This window comes from Acipenser ruthenus, chromosome 2 (assembly GCF_902713425.1).
Source record: "Acipenser ruthenus chromosome 2, fAciRut3.2 maternal haplotype, whole genome shotgun sequence".
Lineage (NCBI taxonomy): Eukaryota > Metazoa > Chordata > Actinopteri > Acipenseriformes > Acipenseridae > Acipenser > Acipenser ruthenus.
Window position 1 is genome coordinate 81,425,421 of NC_081190.1, and position 18,734 is coordinate 81,444,154.

Sequence of the window (18,734 nt, forward strand, 5' to 3'; positions counted from 1 at the left end):
AATAAGAAATGTAATTATTAATAATAATTCACCCTAATTCGTACCCAGGCTACACTGCTCCATTTACCACCTGATCCTTTGCATTTTTTTTGTGTTTCTGCCAGAGCTTGCACATCATGCCACCCAATTCCATGTTGTAAAAAAAAAAAACATTTCAACTTTTTTTCTCACATAACATCATGCCCACTGTCCCCTTTGCGGTTCTTCCAATTCGCTTTCTACAAGTTGCTCTTCATTGACTATATCGGGTTGCTCTTTTTCATTTTCTACATTTTCTTTTTCATCAACCATTTCAGTTTGGTAATTTCCACATTCATTGTCATTGTTTTTGCTTAGAAAATAATCAGTTATTTTTTTTAGCAGTCATTTTAATGTTTCAGCCACTCGAAGTGCTTAAAACGGAAAACTCACCCCTTCAACTCTCTGATTGGTTAAATGTAGTGTCAAGTGTCAAGTGATCTAGTCTGCTAGCAGTGCAACCAATCCTTATCATTAAAGGTACAGTAGCATCTGCAAAACGGGTGGCTCTGGGATTTTCAAAGGCCCGGGGAGAACCCTGTTAGGTCTTAAAAAAGGTCACGTATATGTGACAAATCAGTTAGTTTCTCAACATATTTTGAGTCCAGCAGTCCAGCAACCAGTGTGAAAGGAAAGTTTGCTTCCAAGCTGTTTTAAAAGCACTCAGTGCAGAACTTAACTGTCATTGATTAGTACTCACTTGTAAAGGTGAGGGAAAGGCAGCTTTTCTTGTGAAATTGAGACTTTAAGTAATTGTCTTGTTTGGTTTAATTTAATACCTGCTGACAAAAAAAAAAATCTTAAAGGGAATTACTCCCTTGAGTTATATACAACCTGAGTATCTGCACACCCTAATGACTACATTTTTTATATAACCAGCAGACTATTTTGTGTTATTTTGATATCACTGAATATGGCTGCCATTTCCTTTTTACCTTTCAATGCTGCCGTGTAGAAACATCTCTTAATCATGTTTCTGGTTAGTAACCAGTAGGTATACAAATATCTTACAACATATCAATAAGCTGAATGTTGGAGAGCACTCTAAATCAATTGCAACTTTAGGCTTGTTTTAAAAATGAATAAAAAATAGTTTAAACATTTAACATTAGTATTGTAATGCAATATCTTTTTTAAAAAACATTTTCATCAAAGTCATAATCTGAAATACAGAAAATCATTTGAAAGACGGCTAATTCATTTGTTTTCTTTTTCTCTTTGCAGTCTGTTCCCAGTTTTCAAGAGGAGTATATGCTATTTTTGGATTCTATGATAAGAAGTCTGTAAATACTATAACATCGTTTTGTGGAACTCTACACGTCTCTTTTATAACACCAAGCTTCCCTGCAGATGGATTACATCAGTTTGTTTTACAGATGCGACCAGATGTCAAGGGCGCTCTTCTTAGTTTGATTGAGTACTATCAGTGGGACAAATTTGCATATCTGTATGACAGTGATAGAGGTGAGTGGATATGCAGTGTTTTACATTTCCATTAATTAAATTGGGTGTATGTTGCATCACATTGGAATTTGGGCATGCTACCATGTAAATGCCCTGCCTCCACTCTGTTAAATATACAGTTAATGCTTTCAAACTTTTGGACTATTTGTCTTTGAATCACCATAAATGAGTGATAATGGACTGTCACTATTTTTTGAGGGTGTCTGTATATTTTGTATTTTTTATTATATTGACAATTTATATTTATAGTTTTTCTTCCAATTGCGAGGTCTTCTTGTGTTCTGTGTAGTCATAGGCAGGTTTCAGCTGCTGATCACTTCTATTTGGGTTTTGATTGGTTGTAATGTATACTTAGTGTTCCGCATTTTCGGTTTTTATCTTTTTAAAAAAAATCCGGGAATTTTTCGGAGTTTATGTTACATATATTAAAATATTGATAAAATCGGTAAAAAATAGTTTTTAATTGAAACATCGGTAAAACTTTTGGGGAAATAATCTCAGTATACACACTTTACATGTGGAATCTGATGCGTAGACGTTCTGGTTTCTGATTAGGTTTAATGTCCCTGGCATGTATGATAAAGCACAATCTGTGCAAGTCGAAGCCACATTTTCCTAAGTTATCTGGTATTTTGCGAATGCTTGGGCAGTCGCCGTGCTGATGAAACAGTATCTACAGAAGGTGTGAACAAGACATCAGCACTAAACACGCCAGGTTTATTCGCCATGAAATCATAAAAATAAAATACAATTGACAGAAATGGGTGGTGCAAGCCATTGGAAGATGTGTCAAAAATCACACTGGACATTTCCATCAATGCGTTCCATGTAAGTTTACCAACTAAATCATCGCCATTTTCTGTCAGATATTTACGATTAAGATTGTCGGTGTTAGGCAGTGTTTCATCTGATGGACAGACAGTACTGTCTCACAAAGTCACCGATACTTACCTCTGCAATAAACTGGCTGTCCAGCAAAGCACAGCGCTCTGACAAACTCATTAACAAAGTCATTCTGCGCTCTCTTTATATTAAAGCGTGTGTAAAAACTGCATAAATGGATTGCTTGTCTCTCAGTTCACTTTCTTGTTTTAGTTTAACGTGTCACTTATTTTTCAGTATGTTCTTTTATTGTCAGTGTGAACATGTACCTCAATGCAGCAGTGTTTGCAGCGCTATGCATCCTCTGCCTCATCTGACCCACTTCTGCTATTTTTGCTTTTTGTATACTTCAAAAAATTTGTTTTCTTTTGAATATTCATTAACTGATTTACGTTTTCTCCCCATTCCTCATCCACTAAAAATCTTATATTTTCGTGTTAGTATTTCAATTTAGTTTTTGATCAAGCTAGTTACTACGCCCAGCAATTGCCACAATAATCAGACTGTGATTGGCCAACATAATCAGATGATAATGTGTTTGTGAGGTGACAGAGAACCACAGTTGAGCGTTATTTCATCCTCTGACGTCTAAACATCTGCTGTATCCTAGGATACAGTGTTGGGCTGCTTATTACAATGTCAGAGTCAAAATAAAACAGCATTTTAATCAAATTATTGTGTATTTCCTAGAAAATAGTACCGGGATAATATTGAATAATAGACAAAAACTAGGTATAAATCAGTAAAAACTGACGTCCAGTAATTTTTCGGTAAAATTCAGAATAAACTGGAAACGCGGAACACTATGTATACTGTACGTGTATCTGTTATTTATTTGTTATGGTTTAAGTGGGTTGACATATAGTTTCTAATTTAAGCAAGAGTAAAATGGGGTGCTAAATCGCCTGAAAGTTTATGAATCAGGTGGAAAATTAGCACATTGATCAAAATTGTTTTTTTCATGAAAGACATGTTTAGAAACAGCACTATGAACCAGCACTGAGTCACAAGAGGGGTCTGTAGCTGTGTCACTGCTGTCTAAGAGAAAGTAAATAATAGGCAATGACAGAATTCTGTAGTGACATACAGACGTGCTCAAATTTGTTGGTACCCCTCCACAAAAAACGAAGAATGCACAATTTTCTCTGAAATAACTTGAAACTGACAAAAGTAATTGGCATCCACCATTGTTTATTCCATATTTAATAGAAATCAGACTTTGCTTTTGATTTTTTATTCAACATAATATTGTAAATAAGAAAACAAATGAAAATGGCATGGACAAAAATGATGGGACCCCTAACCTAATATTTTGTTGCACAACCTTTAGAGGCAATCACTGCAATCAAACATTTTCTGTAGCGCTCAATGAGACTTCTGCACCTGTTAACAGGTAGTTTGGCCCACTCTTCCTGAGCAAACTGCTCCAGCTGTCTCAGGTTTGATGGGTGCCTTCTCCAGACTGCAAGTTTCAGCTCTTTCCATAGATGTTCGATAGGATTCAGATCAGGACTCATAGAAGGCCACTTCAGAATAGTCCAATGTTTTGTTCTTATCCATTCTTGGGTGCTTTTAGCTGTGTGTTTTGGGTCATTATCCTGTTGGAGGACCCATAACCTGCGACTGAGACAGAGCTTTCTGACACTGGGCAGTACGTTTCGCTCCAGAATGCCTTGATAGTCTTGAGATTTCATTGTGCCCTGCACAGATTCAAGGCACCCTGTGCCAGGCGCAGCAAAGCAGCCCCAAAACATAACCGAGCCGCCTCCATGTTTCACTGTAGGTATGGTGTTCTTTTCTTTGAAAGCTTCATTTTTTCGTCTGTGAACATAGAGCTGATGTGACTTGCCAAAAAGCTCCAGTTTTGACTCATCTGTCCAAAGAACATTTTCCCGGAAGGATTGTGGCTTGTCAATATGCATTTTAGCAAATTCCAGTCTGGCTTTTTTATGTTTTTCTGTCAAAAGTGGAGTCCTCCTGGGTCTTCTTCCATGGAGCCCACTTTCGCTCAAAAAGCGACGGATGGTGCAATCAGAAACTGACGTACCTTCACCTTGGAGTTCAGCTTGTATCTCTTTGGCAGTTATCCTTGGTTCTTTTTCTACCATTCGCACTATCCTTCTGTTCAATCTGGGGTCGATTTTCCTCTTGCGGCTGCGCCCAGGGAGGTTGGCTACAGTTCCATGGACCTTAAACTTCTTAATAATATTTGCAACTGTTGTCACAGGAACATCAAGCTGCTTGGAGATGGTCTTGTAGCCTTTACCTTTACCATGCTTGTCTATTATTTTCTTTCTGATCTCCTCAGACAACTCTGTCCTTTGCTTTCTCTGGTCCATGTTCAGTGTGGTGCACACAATGATACCAAACAGCACAGTGACTACTTTTCTCCATTTAAATAGGCTGAATGACTGATTACAAGATTGGAGACATGTGTGATACTAATTAAAGAAACTAATTAGTTTGAAATATCACTATAATCCAATTATTTATTATCTTTTCTAAGGGGTACCAACAAATGTGTCCAGGCCATTTTAGAATATCTTTGTAGAATAAGCAATAATTCATCTCTTTTCACAGCTTCTTTGCTTTATTCTATGACATACCAAAGGCATGCAAGTATACATGATAAAATAGCTTTTAATTTCATCACTTTTCAGGAGGAATGAAGCATTATTTCAATGAGCTGTAAGGGTACCAACAAATTTGAGCACGTCTGTAACATAGAAAAACAGTGGATTGGCATTTTTCATATAGACATATAAAAAGTTGGCATATTATACAGATCATCATACAACTACCTATTACAATGTTCATGTGCTCAAAGGTGTTGCAGGTATGCATTTACTGATTTTTAGTTTTATAGCCTCAGGGAAAGTCATTTTATTACTAGCATGCTCTCCTGTAATATTTCATGGTGTGCCATTTTTTGAAAAACTGAAACCTTCAGCACACACTTTTCTGTTCAGGGAAATGTCTGTCTATTACGTTATAGTGATCTTCAGGTATATTCCCTCCAGAAAACACCTCTCAAAGCCCATCTATGACAATCTATAGCTACAGTTTTCACCTTCTTATAGCAGCTCCTGTTATAAAGACAGTAGCTAGGCCTTTATGTTGATAATGATAGCTTGACATCAGTTAGTTCATTGTCTAAATCAGTTATATATTGGTTGTACGCATTCATGAAAAGTGACTTGTGAACAATTCAAACCAGTAACTAAAGTTTTGCTTTGCTTTCATTTTCTGACCAGTTTTGGTTTCTATAATTTGTGCTCATCATGAGCGTGATGAAAACATTTTGGAGGATCAGCTTTTTGCACCTGTAACTCGAATTGTTCAGGGGCATACCATTTCGGTAAGCACACTCACTTTTGGTCAACTGCAAGTTTCAGGGATGTATACAAACTTTTTATTATTATTATTTGACACAATTGCAGACACAATTATGAGCCCACATTAGGAAAAAAGGCCACTACTATGCAGCTTACTGTACCCAGTATAAACATCCTGATTCAGAAAGATTGTATCGGCAGCATCATTTGCACACCATAGGGTCTTCACTAGGTTTAATTACCCCCCCCCCAATGAGTTATCTGGACCATGGTCCTTTGGGCTCTAGGTCCACAAATGTGGACATAAAATAAAATATTATATATATATATATATATATATATATATATATATATATAACTTTATGCAGTACAGGCTTGAAACCCAAAACGTGTGGTATCCCGCTTGCAGCTTGTTCATACCGCCGCTAGACTTCTGACTAAAACCAGGAAAAGTGAACATATTACCCCTGTTTTGGCCTCTTTACACTGGCTCCCTGTACAGTATAGAATTGATTTTGCTGTTAACTTACAATGCCCTGAATGGATTATTGTGGCAATTTGAATTGCATCATACAAGAGCACAGAGAGGCAAATACAGGATCCATTCATATTGCTGTTAATTTGATGAAAAAAAAGAGATTTGACTGTGCTAAACCAATTGGTTAAGTATTTCGGCCTAAGAGGGGAGCATATTTTAATATATCTTGACAGGTATAATATCGTTCTCCTCATCCTCATACAACTTGATGACTGCATGTAACAAAGGGAGTGAACAAAAAAAATGACGTAAACAAGGTGTACACTGTTCCCTTTCGTTCCACCTCAATTCGAGTACTGGGTATAGGTGCACTACTCATAAACCTATATAATGAGGCAGAAAACCACTGGCTGATCTTCCAGTGGTCATGGGTTCAGCTCCCGCTATCAGTTTTTTACATCAGAATTCCCTTTTGTGTATTCACAGATCGATTGCATAAATCATTTACAATATCATTCTCTTTTATTAAACCCTATTAAGAGTGCTGCATGTGAGAAGGAAACGGGGTAATATGTAGGCTAAACATCCTTGTGATTCAGGTCTTTAACTGAAATATAACAATAATTATATACTTTTTTGCCATGGGATTTTTAAACAAACAAAAAAACATTTGGAGTCATATGCATAAGACATTACTAATTTTATTGCCACAAAAAAAAAAAAAAACTGGGCAGTAATTTAGATGGGACATATCAAACTACTGGCAAATTATTGTACTGGCTGTTAATGGTTTTAGATGTGATTTTTCTTCACAGATTTGTTTCAAAGAGAATTAGCAAGTAAGATGTGCCCTCTACTTAAGCTGACGTTTACACAGTGACATTATTAGTTTTAGATGCTAATAAGATGCTTTTAAAAAATGAAGTGGCTATGAAAAGTTATGTTGCAATTTAAATTAAAAACGTCTATGAATAGCACCATACACCTTAAAGAAAAAGACAGAAATATGCCAATGAGAAAATTGGTCACCAATGGCACTTCAACTAAAAGTTACGATCCTGACTTTTTTATGACACTAAATTGCATTTATGACTAACTGGATAGAATATTATCACGTTAAACACAATTAATGGCCCAGTAAAGCAGTTAGTTTTATGCATGTGGCCCTTGGACATAACTCCCTTAACACCTATCATGAGCTACTATGGGTTTGTGTGAGGTGTTGGGGTTTGCCTGCAGTATCTAGATCTGCTCACGACCAAACAAACCCTCACAGGGCTGGTTCCACTCCTGAAACCAGCCCTTCCAGAGCCTGATCTGTATTTTTTGTCACTCTGTGTCATTGAGTTTAAACAAAACTCAACTACCCGCCACACAAACAAGGTGTGGCTTCCAGCTTTGGATTGTGGGATTGCTGATGAGTTCCGTCTGTGTTTTACAAATGTATTCTCGTGTTAATATAGTCTTCCCATTGGTCAATAGATTTGTTAAAATTTGTAAATTCCGCTATCCACTGATAACAAATGAAAAGAATAATCTGATTAAAGTCTAGTTTTTTTTCTCCTTCGATCATCTGCAGAGAAGCAGTAATGTGCATCTTAACTGGATATGCAATGACTAGATTGTACCCAAATACAGAACCAGTCATTGTGTTGTTGACAAACACCGATCAGATCTAGTCACATTTGAGAAGAGTTGTTGCTGATTCAATATGATTTGATGTGTGGATCACGGGAAGTGAGCTGAGAAAGCTGGCAAGAAAACCTTCCGAGTCAGAAAGTAATTCTTTGGAAATACTGTAAACATGTATTAAAAAAAAAAAAATGATGGGGGGTTATGCATGCAAAGTACCGTCTTGTTTTTCTGTGGTGGTAGAGGCTAATACTATCTTGTTGTGCTTTTTCTGATTAATAAATAAGGTTTACTGTCATGGTAATTCCATTATCGTGATGGGAGCAGTGCCATCACAACCTCCCATTTTTCCCTCATTTGCATCTCCTTCAACTGATTAATAAAACAAGATGATGTAAATGGCCTTCACCAGCATAAAAATACCTCATACTTCTCAATGGGAAAGATTAAATTCTATTCTATTTTCGTTTGCTTGATTTCTGCCTTTGCCAGTTTTTGTTTGTCAGTTTTATTTAGTGTACGTGTGTTTTGTGTTCTCAGTGATGTATTATTGTGAAAACTGAACGAAATGTATTTCTGACTTAACCGCCTTACTGAGTTCAATTAGTTTTTCCTTTTCAAGAACAGCAAGCTGTGTTGCTGTAGCTTGAGCAGTGTACCAGGAGAAGGAGGATTTATTAGAAGTATATCTTTAAGCAGGAGAGCGTTGACATGAACTGTTACTTCTTCCCTTTTTTCTCTGTTTTATTGAAGCACTTTTTTCACCTAACAATTTATCTACATTTGAGTGAAGAATTTCTGGCTTTCTTTGCCTTTCTCTCAGAATGGTTTGATTTACACAAGCCATACTCCCACAAAATAGTTTCCTGTCAGTTATGTTGACGTTATAGGAATGGGACAAGTTGATTTAAAATTGGTTTTGGAAACTTGCCAGTCATTTTTTGTCAGCAGAAACATGCCAATAAAAACAAGCCTGTCACCATATTATTTATAAAAAGAAGAAGAAAATGTCATGGTGTATTAATGGGAATCTGGAAATGCTCTCTATTGTTATGCATAACCCATGAAAGCAATGCTTTCAGTTTGTGTTGCACTTACATGGCTTTTACACCACCCCTTCAGTAGTTTCTTTCCTGTCATTAACTAACCAGCTGACTGCCTGTCACAAAGACGGCCGGAGTGGGTGGTGTCAGACCAGAAGCAGGAAATAAACAGACAGAGATGTGTGGTTTGGTGAAGCTGAGCGAATGTTTTCGCTCAGCATTTAATAAACAGCACAGAAAATAAACGGTTTGAAACACAAAAACACAGGACACGGCACTTGAGGCCAAAATAAATAGACAAACAAAACGAACTAAACAGTGCACAGACAGACGAACACAACACGGTGAGCAGATTTTACTACTACTTATTATTATTATTTTTCCTAACATTTACCTCCGCTCCTCACCCGTTCTCCACTCACCGAACACCTCACCCTGAGTGACAGAAATGTGCATCTATATATACTGTTGTGCTGGGATTCAATTACTAATTAATTACTCACTTGAATCCCAGCACGTGAATTAGTTAAGTGTACTCCCGTGACCACACATTACATTTTACCAGCACGTGAAGTGATTTGTGCCCTCCTCGTGCCCAAATATAAATCTATATTTTTAAATACACGTGAAACGCAGACCCGTTTATATCCCGTGTACCAATGACTATACACCAACATTAACACACGCAACATACATACATAACACACAAATGCACACAGGGGCGGGGCGCATTGCCACACTGCCGTATTGACAACATGCTTTGAGACAGTTACATGGTTTGACCCAGAAGAATCTAGTGAAATTAAATGATCCAGGAAGTGCAAGTCTTATTCTTATTAAGAATAAAAGCTGCACACACCAAACCCAATTTCTTGTGGGGGGCCTCAACAATGCTGTTGCAAAATGATCTTGCACACCAAAAGCTATGCTGTTGAAATCTCAAATGTAACTAGGCTATTTGTGATAAACTGTATTTTATGTATTGCAAATATGTTTCCTCTGTGTTAAAATCAATGTATAAACTGTGTAATTACAATTCATTATTGTGGAATATGATTTATGTCTAAATATTTTTAATATTTACTCTAAGGTAAATAAATACATATATGTAGAAAAGCAAAAATGTAATGGATTTTTACAGTCTTGCACAAAAAATGTTAAAAAGAAATAACAAATATTTCATATTCATATACAATCTCAAAAAAAGCTAAATAACCCAGCGCTTTGTAAACAAATTTGTTGGTTGTGGTGCACAGACCAAAACATAAACTATAAAGAAAACCAAAAAAGGTTTTCAAGAATCGTAATTGGTACAAAAATTTAACACTACCCTCTGCAAATATTAATAAGCACATACCGTACCATACCAGGCATCTCCATCTATAGGGGACGAGCCTCTTTATGGATGATATTTCAACCATTTTTAAAACAATATCTGCAAATCACTCCCCCCCCCCCCCATATATCCAGTTCTTTGGCAGAAATATAAATCCAAATATAATTAATCAATGTAAACACTCAGTCAGTCAACACTCAGAGCTGTGATTACTTATGGTGGAATGTGGTGGGATAAAGCAGCAGTAATAGCCTGCTAACCCCAGTATTGATCTCACCAGACTTGGTTTTCGGGATCAGTGCCTCCACTAAAGCCTGGACTTTAGAGGCTACCGGCTTTACCCACCCATTACCCATGATATAGCCAAGATATTGGGTCTTTATCTTGCCAAATGCACACTTACCCAGATTAGCCATCAGCCTCTCTTCCCTCAGACTGTAGGATGGACGAAAGTCTAACAGTATGCTCTCTACAGGTAGAGCTAGAAACCACCACACCATCAGTATAGGCGGATGCATATGTCCGATGGGGGTATAGGACTTGGTCCATCAGTCTCTGGAAGGTCGCTGGGGCTCCATGCAGTCCAAACAGCATGGTCTGGAAATGGAACAGGCCATCTGGGGTAGAGAAAGCAATTTTTTGTGAGCTATGAGTCAGTAGAATCTGCCAGTATCCCTTCGTCAGATCCAAAGTCTAGATAAACCATGCCTTCCCTAGTCTATCAAGGAGTTCATCCACTCAGGGCACAGAGTACGCATCGAGCTTGGAGATTGCATTCACCGTACGAAAATCCATACAGAAACAAGTGGTGCCGTCCTTCTTAGGAACCATCATGATAGGACTGCACCACTCACTCCTCACTCTGGGAAGACTGAATGATTCCCAGATCGAGCATAGCCCCCACCTCATTGCAAACTGCATCCTGGTATTTGCCTGACCCTTATAATGTGATCCAAGTCATTATTTTATTACTATAACATCTCAAAAAGCTCTACAAATGTCCGTGATATTCTTTGAGCGCTGGATGCAGAAGCAGCTATCTTGTTTGTTTATGTCCGTGTTAACTCTCTGGTGCCGGGGCTAAGTGTATTGCTGAGATCTTCCCCTATTTTTTCGGGTTCTCTCGGCTCCTATTGGTGTCACTCGGCCATTGAATGGTTTTCTCTGCTTTTTCTGGAGAAAAAACCACTAGAGAACTGTTTTTTACGTCTTTTTGATGATGTCGGACAGGGTCCGACATTGGACCGGAAAGGGAAAATTGCAATGTCGGACCAGGTCCGACATAGGACCGCAAAGGGTTAAATTAGAAAGGAAAATGGCTTTTTTATTTTTTACATCAGACGAGGAATACATGTTAAAATTAAAAGGTAAGCAGTGCAGTTCCACTTTATGTTGCCTCTCTGCCTGTCCTGCTGCTGAATGCTGTGTCTGTTGATCACTCATTTTCAGTCAATGTAAGCCACCTCCAATGTTGCCATTAGAATGGCAAATAGCTACATTATTCAGTCGCTTCTGAGTCATGGAATTACGAAGTCATGACTTTAGTCTTTGAAGAGCACTGAAGCTCCACTCAGATCGGAGGTTGGATCCAGGATGAGATCCCTTTAGGACAACCAGCCCCTGAGGCAGCGTTGAGCGCTACAGTGAGTGTGGCATAATGCAGATTTAATGAGTGGGATGAGAATTGCCCTTGAAATTTATTTCTAGAAACGTTGAGGTTTCCCCACAATTGAAATACTTGAGAGAAATACAGTTTTGCTAGTATTGGTATAAGAAAAGGGTGTTTCTAAAAAGTATTTTCAGCTTCCATCCACTTAAAATATGCACATGTAGCTTGAACCTCAAAATGCAGTATTGAGAATAATGTAACACCAAGCTCCAGACAATGAGTTGCAAACTTTAACCCTTTGCAGTCCATTTATTAATCGCGCGTCAGGCACGCCAGGTCTAATTAATTTTCACACGCGCAGTTAATTTTATACGCGCTGTTTAAAAGTATTTTTTTTCACAGTCAAACGGGTTTAAATGGCCCTGCATATCAACAAAGCACTCACTAGGCATCTCCAGCCCCGCCCCACCCTTTCGTTTGCTATAGCGTTCAGCTATGTAAGAAATAAATAATAATAATAATAATAATAATAATAATAATAATAGTCGTACATACCAATCGATCATCTCCGGATCACTCGTTTTATCACCAAACTCCTCAATAATGCGATCCAAGTCATTATTTTATTACTATAACATCTGAAAAACCTCTGCAAATGTCCATGATAGTCTCAGTGCGCTGACGCACTCAGCCAGCTTGTTTACTATGAACGCCCCGTTATCTGATACCTGATACCATGTATGACTATTCATGAGATACGCCTTTTTTATTTATTTTTTTTTTTTCCGACTTGTCTCGGCTCCTGTCGCTCCCACTCGGCAATTGAATGGTTTTCTCGGCTTTTTCCGGAGAAAAAACGACTAAACACCCGTTTATTGTGTTGCTATAATGATGTCGGACCCAGTCCGACAAAGGACCTGTGAGGAATAATTGCAATGTCGGACCCAGTCCGACAATGGACCGCAAAGGGTTAAACATGTTCCTGTTTACAGGTAAAAACGCAACTGAATACATTAATGTTCGTTATGCTAAATGTTTTTTTTTTATTATTAGTGTTTAGTCAAATATGACCAAGAGTGAGTTTTTGGAACATTGATAAATAGAGATGTGACAGTCTGTGTGATATATTTAAACACACAAAATAATTTTGTTTTAAGTTTACTGTTTCAATTTAAAATGAAAAGTTAAACTTTAAGTAGACAGAAACCTCAGTGTGATAACATTAGTAAATAATACAAGCTATGGTGAATTACAAACTTAAACCATTTCCCTGTGTTTTGGATACAGTGCATCCTCCTCTATCTTTGTCCATCTGTTTGTCATTTTCCTCCAAAATTACTGTGATCTCAGGCTGTATAGAAATTTGTCAGCCAGGGTTTTTAAACTACACGCCACATATGTTCACTTCTCATTGGTCAGTTTCCCTAGTTAAGGTGTTGGCATCAGTGGAGCCTGATTCAGATCCTCATAGTAAAACACCATCTCATGATCCGGCTCCAGTGATCCCGGATCTGATACAATTTTTCTTCCCATTGACTTCTATACTGACTAGTGATTATACCAATAAATTATCTTGAAATAAGTTTTAGTACTCCTGCAATGTGAGAGGGACATTTCCCCATCATTGAAAAAGTGAGAGGGACATGTCCCCCATGTAAATTACTCCTATGGTGTAAAAAATGCAGAAAGATTTAGCTTCACTGATTTAGTATTCAATTACACGACGAGTTCAAAACTGTGTTGCAAGTTGGACTGAGTGTGCAGTGTCCAGGAACAATGGTAATAGTGCATTGATTGCTGTAGGCGGGATTACTGCTTTCTGGATGTCGGCATGGTAGGCAGCCCAGGATAGCCAGTCCATCCTGCGCAACTGCTGCTTCTTGAGAGCTGCCATCACTGTAGTGAGCCAATCAGACTCTGCCTTTGCAGTCTGTGCAACGGTTGCAGGTTGGGGGGTCTCACAGGACCATGGTACAGTGAACTGATTGGTCTTCAAGGCAGCTGGCGGCACATTTGTGTACTTTGATGGCAGAGGAGCAGCTGACCTAGTGGAGGAAGTGGTTTGATTGATGACCAACAGACCACGGTCAAGTCCTGCAAACTGATGGGATGGATGCTGCATAAGCGAAATGTCAGTGCCATGAAATGAATCATTTGCAGTTGTGAAACTAGTACTGTAATCAATGTTGTCAACTGCTGCTGTCGTGAAGAGTGCTTGACACATCTTTGGTGGACACACAACTTCATCCATCCTAAAACGTTGGCAGACCCCATTGGCTATGTCTTGTACATGTGTGCCAGATCAACTAGCTGGAAGACTGGGGAAACTGATTGTTCCATGCGGAAGTCTTCCATGTCGGCCACTAACTCTGCAAATGCAATGCCGTGGACATGACCATTGGGATCCTCATCAGCGTCTGTGCTGTCAGCTACTCTTGCTCTATTGTAGAGTTTCACAAGGCATTTCAGGTGGTACTTAGCCTCAAGGGCAATCATGTCCCCAGGTGCAAGCTTGGCCAGCAGAGCAGTGTCTTGTAGTTCCATTGCACATCTCTGAAACTTCAAATCAATGTCATTGGTAGAAGCTTGGTAGAGGCCTGCAGAGCCAGCTGGCTCATCGCAGAGGAAGCATATAGGCTCTGTGAGGTCAATGTTGCCATGTTTTGAAAGTATGTGCACAGCTGATGAAGTACCAGCTTTCCTTTCTTCTCTGGATTTCCTCTGTAGTCGTTCAAGCTTTGTTTGGTTAAATTTCAAAAGACATGTTTTATGCCAGCCAGCAAGGTGTGTCATCATTGTGGCTTCCATGGCATCCCCATCATTAAGTCCATTGGCATGTGCCCAAGTTCCTGAAACTGACTGAGGTGACCTGCTAATGATTTGTAGGTGCTGTCAATGGGTGCCTTGGTTGATTTAGCTGGACACTGCACAGCTTCCCCAGCCTCCTTCTGACAAAGCACACAAAGCTCCCAATTAGTTGTGCCAGCTGGCTTTGGGTTTTTGGGTTTAGGTGTGGTAGGGTCTAACAGGATGTGGCGTTTTGCCATAGTGATAGGGGAGGAGAGGGAACCAACACCAGAGATAAACAAGTTTTTGTGCTAATAGTTTCTACACAGGCTGCCACCACTAAAGTGTTTGCAGGAGTGCTGAGGTGCTGAACATGCAAAAGAGATTCACCTGCAGCATACAAGCATACAAGTATATCATAACGGTGTTAGAATAGTACTGCTCTATGGTGGCCCAGAAGTGTAAAACACAATTAGAAAAAATATATAAAATAAATACTTTGAGAACAAAAATATGTTTTATGTCCTCAAAATATTTTTTGTGTTTTAAAAATATTTTATGTGTTCTCAAAATATTTTAATTCTGTTTTGCACTTCTAGGCCACCTTACTGCACAGTGTAGCGAGTTGAAAATACTGATTGACATCTCGTGGCCATTATTATGATAAACATATGGCGGCTTCTACATCATTATGACAACAATATACACTCTGTGGGACAGAACAACACCATAACTCTCATAAAAGTAGTTTATTTTTTTCATTTAAACATATGTGTTGTGATGCAGGGTACAGACCATTGTAAATCAGCATTGTTTGAGGTCATTGGCCTCACAATTTAAATACATGTCAAACATCACCTTTGAAAATAATCTGTAGATGTCTGCAGGACACAGAAACACAGAAACACACATAAAAATTGTGTAATTTATGGAGTTGATGATCATGTTATTATGACACATGGTTCTGAAATAGCAAATTATCATTATCCGAGGTCACTGACCTCTCACGGTTGTCAGAGGTCAAATCCAAGATGGCTCCACATCTGAAAATAACCTTATGGTATGTAGAAAGACTGTAGAAAATGTCATGCTTTTATCATAAAATACACAATACTTTTGCTTATCAGCTGTACTATATGTAATATATTTAACGCTCCAGATACAGTTTTGGGTCTGGGAGAAACTTACCCTTTAATTTTAACACAGGGAGTAAAATGTATTTTCATAGGGGTAAAATGCAACATTATCTTAAAGTCATGAGTAATCTCGATAAATACTGTGCAATCTTTAATGGCAATGGAGTAGCCATTAAACAAGAGTAGGGCTGAGTTCGAAGGTTGGAAGCTTCGTTCGCTAGCCAGGAATTCAAAAGTAGTTTTAAAACTTTGAAGGTTTGTCAGGTGACATTCATGCACTGTGTGTTTTTTTTATTATTTTATTTTCTCTGTTAACAGAAACCATTTGACAATGTGTGAATACTATAAATCACACATTAAATGTCACTCACATGCAAAAATTGGATCTATTGATTTCTATAATGCATATTACGTAAACAAATGTTGTTGTATTAAAATCCACTATCAAATCATTATATGTAGCAACTCTATATGGCGCCGCTGCTGTGTATGGAGCAGGGTATAGTAGTCAGGGCCAAGTTGAGATAGTACCTCCTATAAGACATTCGTTCACATCGGTGGGTAAAAGCAGCAAACCATTTTTTTTTGATAGACGAGACCCTAATAGTATATGTTAGGGTGGTTGGCACTTTGGAATTTGCTTTTCTTGGTTTATACAGACTGCAAAACTTTGTACATTAATGCATCAGTAAATGAATGAATTAACTTACTCATGCATGACTTTCAACTTCCACACTGTCCAAGGAGTTCATGCACCATGCTGAACGAGCACATCCACATGCCCCAATACAATACATTCCCCTTTTCCTTAGTAATCAGTTGAGGGACAAGCTTGTCATCCACCATGTGCCAACCACAATTCAGTGGTGAAGTTAACTGTGGATGGGTAACAAGACATTGCTTCCATATGCAGGCCTGATAGTGAGCTCTCTTGATTGGTAGTATTAAGGCATCTCTGGTTGGTGTTAGGGTGTCCACATTTGCCTTGAGTCTGCAGAACATTGAACAGCAAACCAAATTAATGGAGCTGCATGATGTGTATGGTTCATACAACCTACACACAAACTCTTCAGCTGAGGACAGGCTGTCAGGACCAGGCACTTCATTTTCGCCTAACAGATTAAGAAGGTGAGGGCTTTGCTAGAACACCTTCCATGAGGTCTTTTTGCCTATGCTTGTGAACTGACTTGTTGTATCACAGCCTGTGATGACATGGTATGCCAGTAGGCCATCTAGAATTTCACATCTCAATTTAATTTCGTGAACTTTGATGTAGCATGGTTTTTTGGCTGTCCCAGCTTTCATCCAGATTTCTTTACTCAGACGCTGTACAAATACAGTTAATAATACCAGCACATCAGTATCACGACAATTGATTATGAGTCTCTGGTACCCGTTAGCTGCTGCATCAGCTGCATGCCAGAGTATCCGGGTATCTGCTTCCTCATGCATCGCTTCAAGGTGGGTGATGTCCCGTCCAGCTGTTGATATCACCTTTTCAGGACTACAAATCCTCCACCAACTACAACTTTATGGCCATCATTGTGATCCTGTTGCACAAGGTCATTTGACAGAAATTGAGCCAAACTGGCCTTGTTTTCATCCAGTTCAATGAAGCTGTTCTAGTTGGCAGGTAACTTCACTTGTCTTCTCTTTATAATGGTGCAAATCTTGCAAAGAGTTGTGCTGCATTGAGCTCTTGTCCCACAATTCTGTTGATACCTATCAAATACAACATCGACTCTGGTGTTATTTCCACTAAACTGAGATTTCACCTTCCGTGTGAACTCATCAGCCAAGTTTCCAAATGTTGTTGAACCTTGTGGTCTACCCATGGCTCAGACTAAGGCCATTCCGCCTATGATCTGTGCATGTACTCAGATCTGATACACTCTGATACATCTGATAACTGTCTCTGTTACAGCTTCCGCAAGTCTGGTAGCAAGTTCAGCCTTGTTTGTATGCCTAAGTGTTGAATCTGTTGTGGCAAGTGACAAGGGAACTGCACATAGCTCCTGTTGAAGGAGCTCATCCATGTTAACCTCACAACCACTCTCCATCGCAACGATGATATGGCGGAACATATCCCTGTCTGCCTTTGCACTCTGTGTCTTTTGTTTGTCATGCTTGGCATCAGCACTGTAGAGACTTGAGAATGTTTTGGAATTCCTCATGTAGAGGGTGTCATAAAAGTCTGTGCTTCTTGTGGCTAGTCTCTTTGTGACAAAGTCTGTCAACACAGGGTTCTCCCCGGGAATTTTGTACAGCCGGGCGGCAGAACATTATAGTCGGGAGCACTTTTAACTGCAAAATAACTTTTTAGTTAATGCATGTCTATTTTAGTTTTTTGCTGTTCTACATTTTTTGAATGCAACTGTTCATTTTAACCATTTTTTTAGCACATCACCTTCAACAGTCACCATCATAACTGTTGCATGAAACCGGAGTGTAATAATCCAGCACCTCTGCGCTTAAGCATTTGTATGTCAGCTTACAAGTGTTCAGCTGATATCCCATCACGCCTTTCTTTTTAAAGGTGTACAGCCTTTATATATGAACCCCCAATATCTTTCACAAGCACCTGGGTACATATTGTTACGATATCACAACAAATGGAATACGCTTTTTTTTTTTTGGTGCATATGTATCGGTATTATGAACTATAGATCACCTTACAGTACAATAATACGACAAGAAATTGACAATGATAATGATTTATTTATTTAATAAAGTAGCTGGCGCAAATATAGTATTAGGTGGTGGATTGTGCCGATTGCGCTTATTTTTTTAGCAGTCATTTTTAATGTTTTAGCCTCTCTTAAGTGCTTAACACAGAAAACCCGCCCCTTCAACCTCTGATTAGTTAAATGTTGTGTAACACAGCTGTCATGTGGTTCTTCTAGTCTGCTAGAAGTGAAATCAATCCTTATTGTTAAAGGCCCAGTAGCATCTGCAAGATGGGCGGATCTGGTTTTCTCAGCCGGGCGGCGACAGCCACTTTGCTGGCTGAAAAG

General features: G+C 38.7%; 1 protein-coding gene across 7 annotated transcripts in view; it reads left to right on the forward strand.

Moving 5' to 3' along the window:
* Positions 1–18,734, forward strand: part of LOC117408841 (glutamate receptor 2) — an 82,579-nt gene that overhangs the window by 22,236 nt on the left and 41,609 nt on the right. For all 7 annotated transcript variants that reach the window (XR_009309065.1, XM_059002354.1, XM_034014189.3 and 4 more), the window contains exon 3: positions 1,243–1,482. Coding sequence is in view for 6 of the 7 variants with exons in the window: in XM_059002354.1 (XP_058858337.1) it covers positions 1,243–1,482 (240 nt within the window). In the remaining variant the exon portion in view is untranslated. The remainder of the gene's footprint in view (positions 1–1,242; positions 1,483–18,734) is intronic.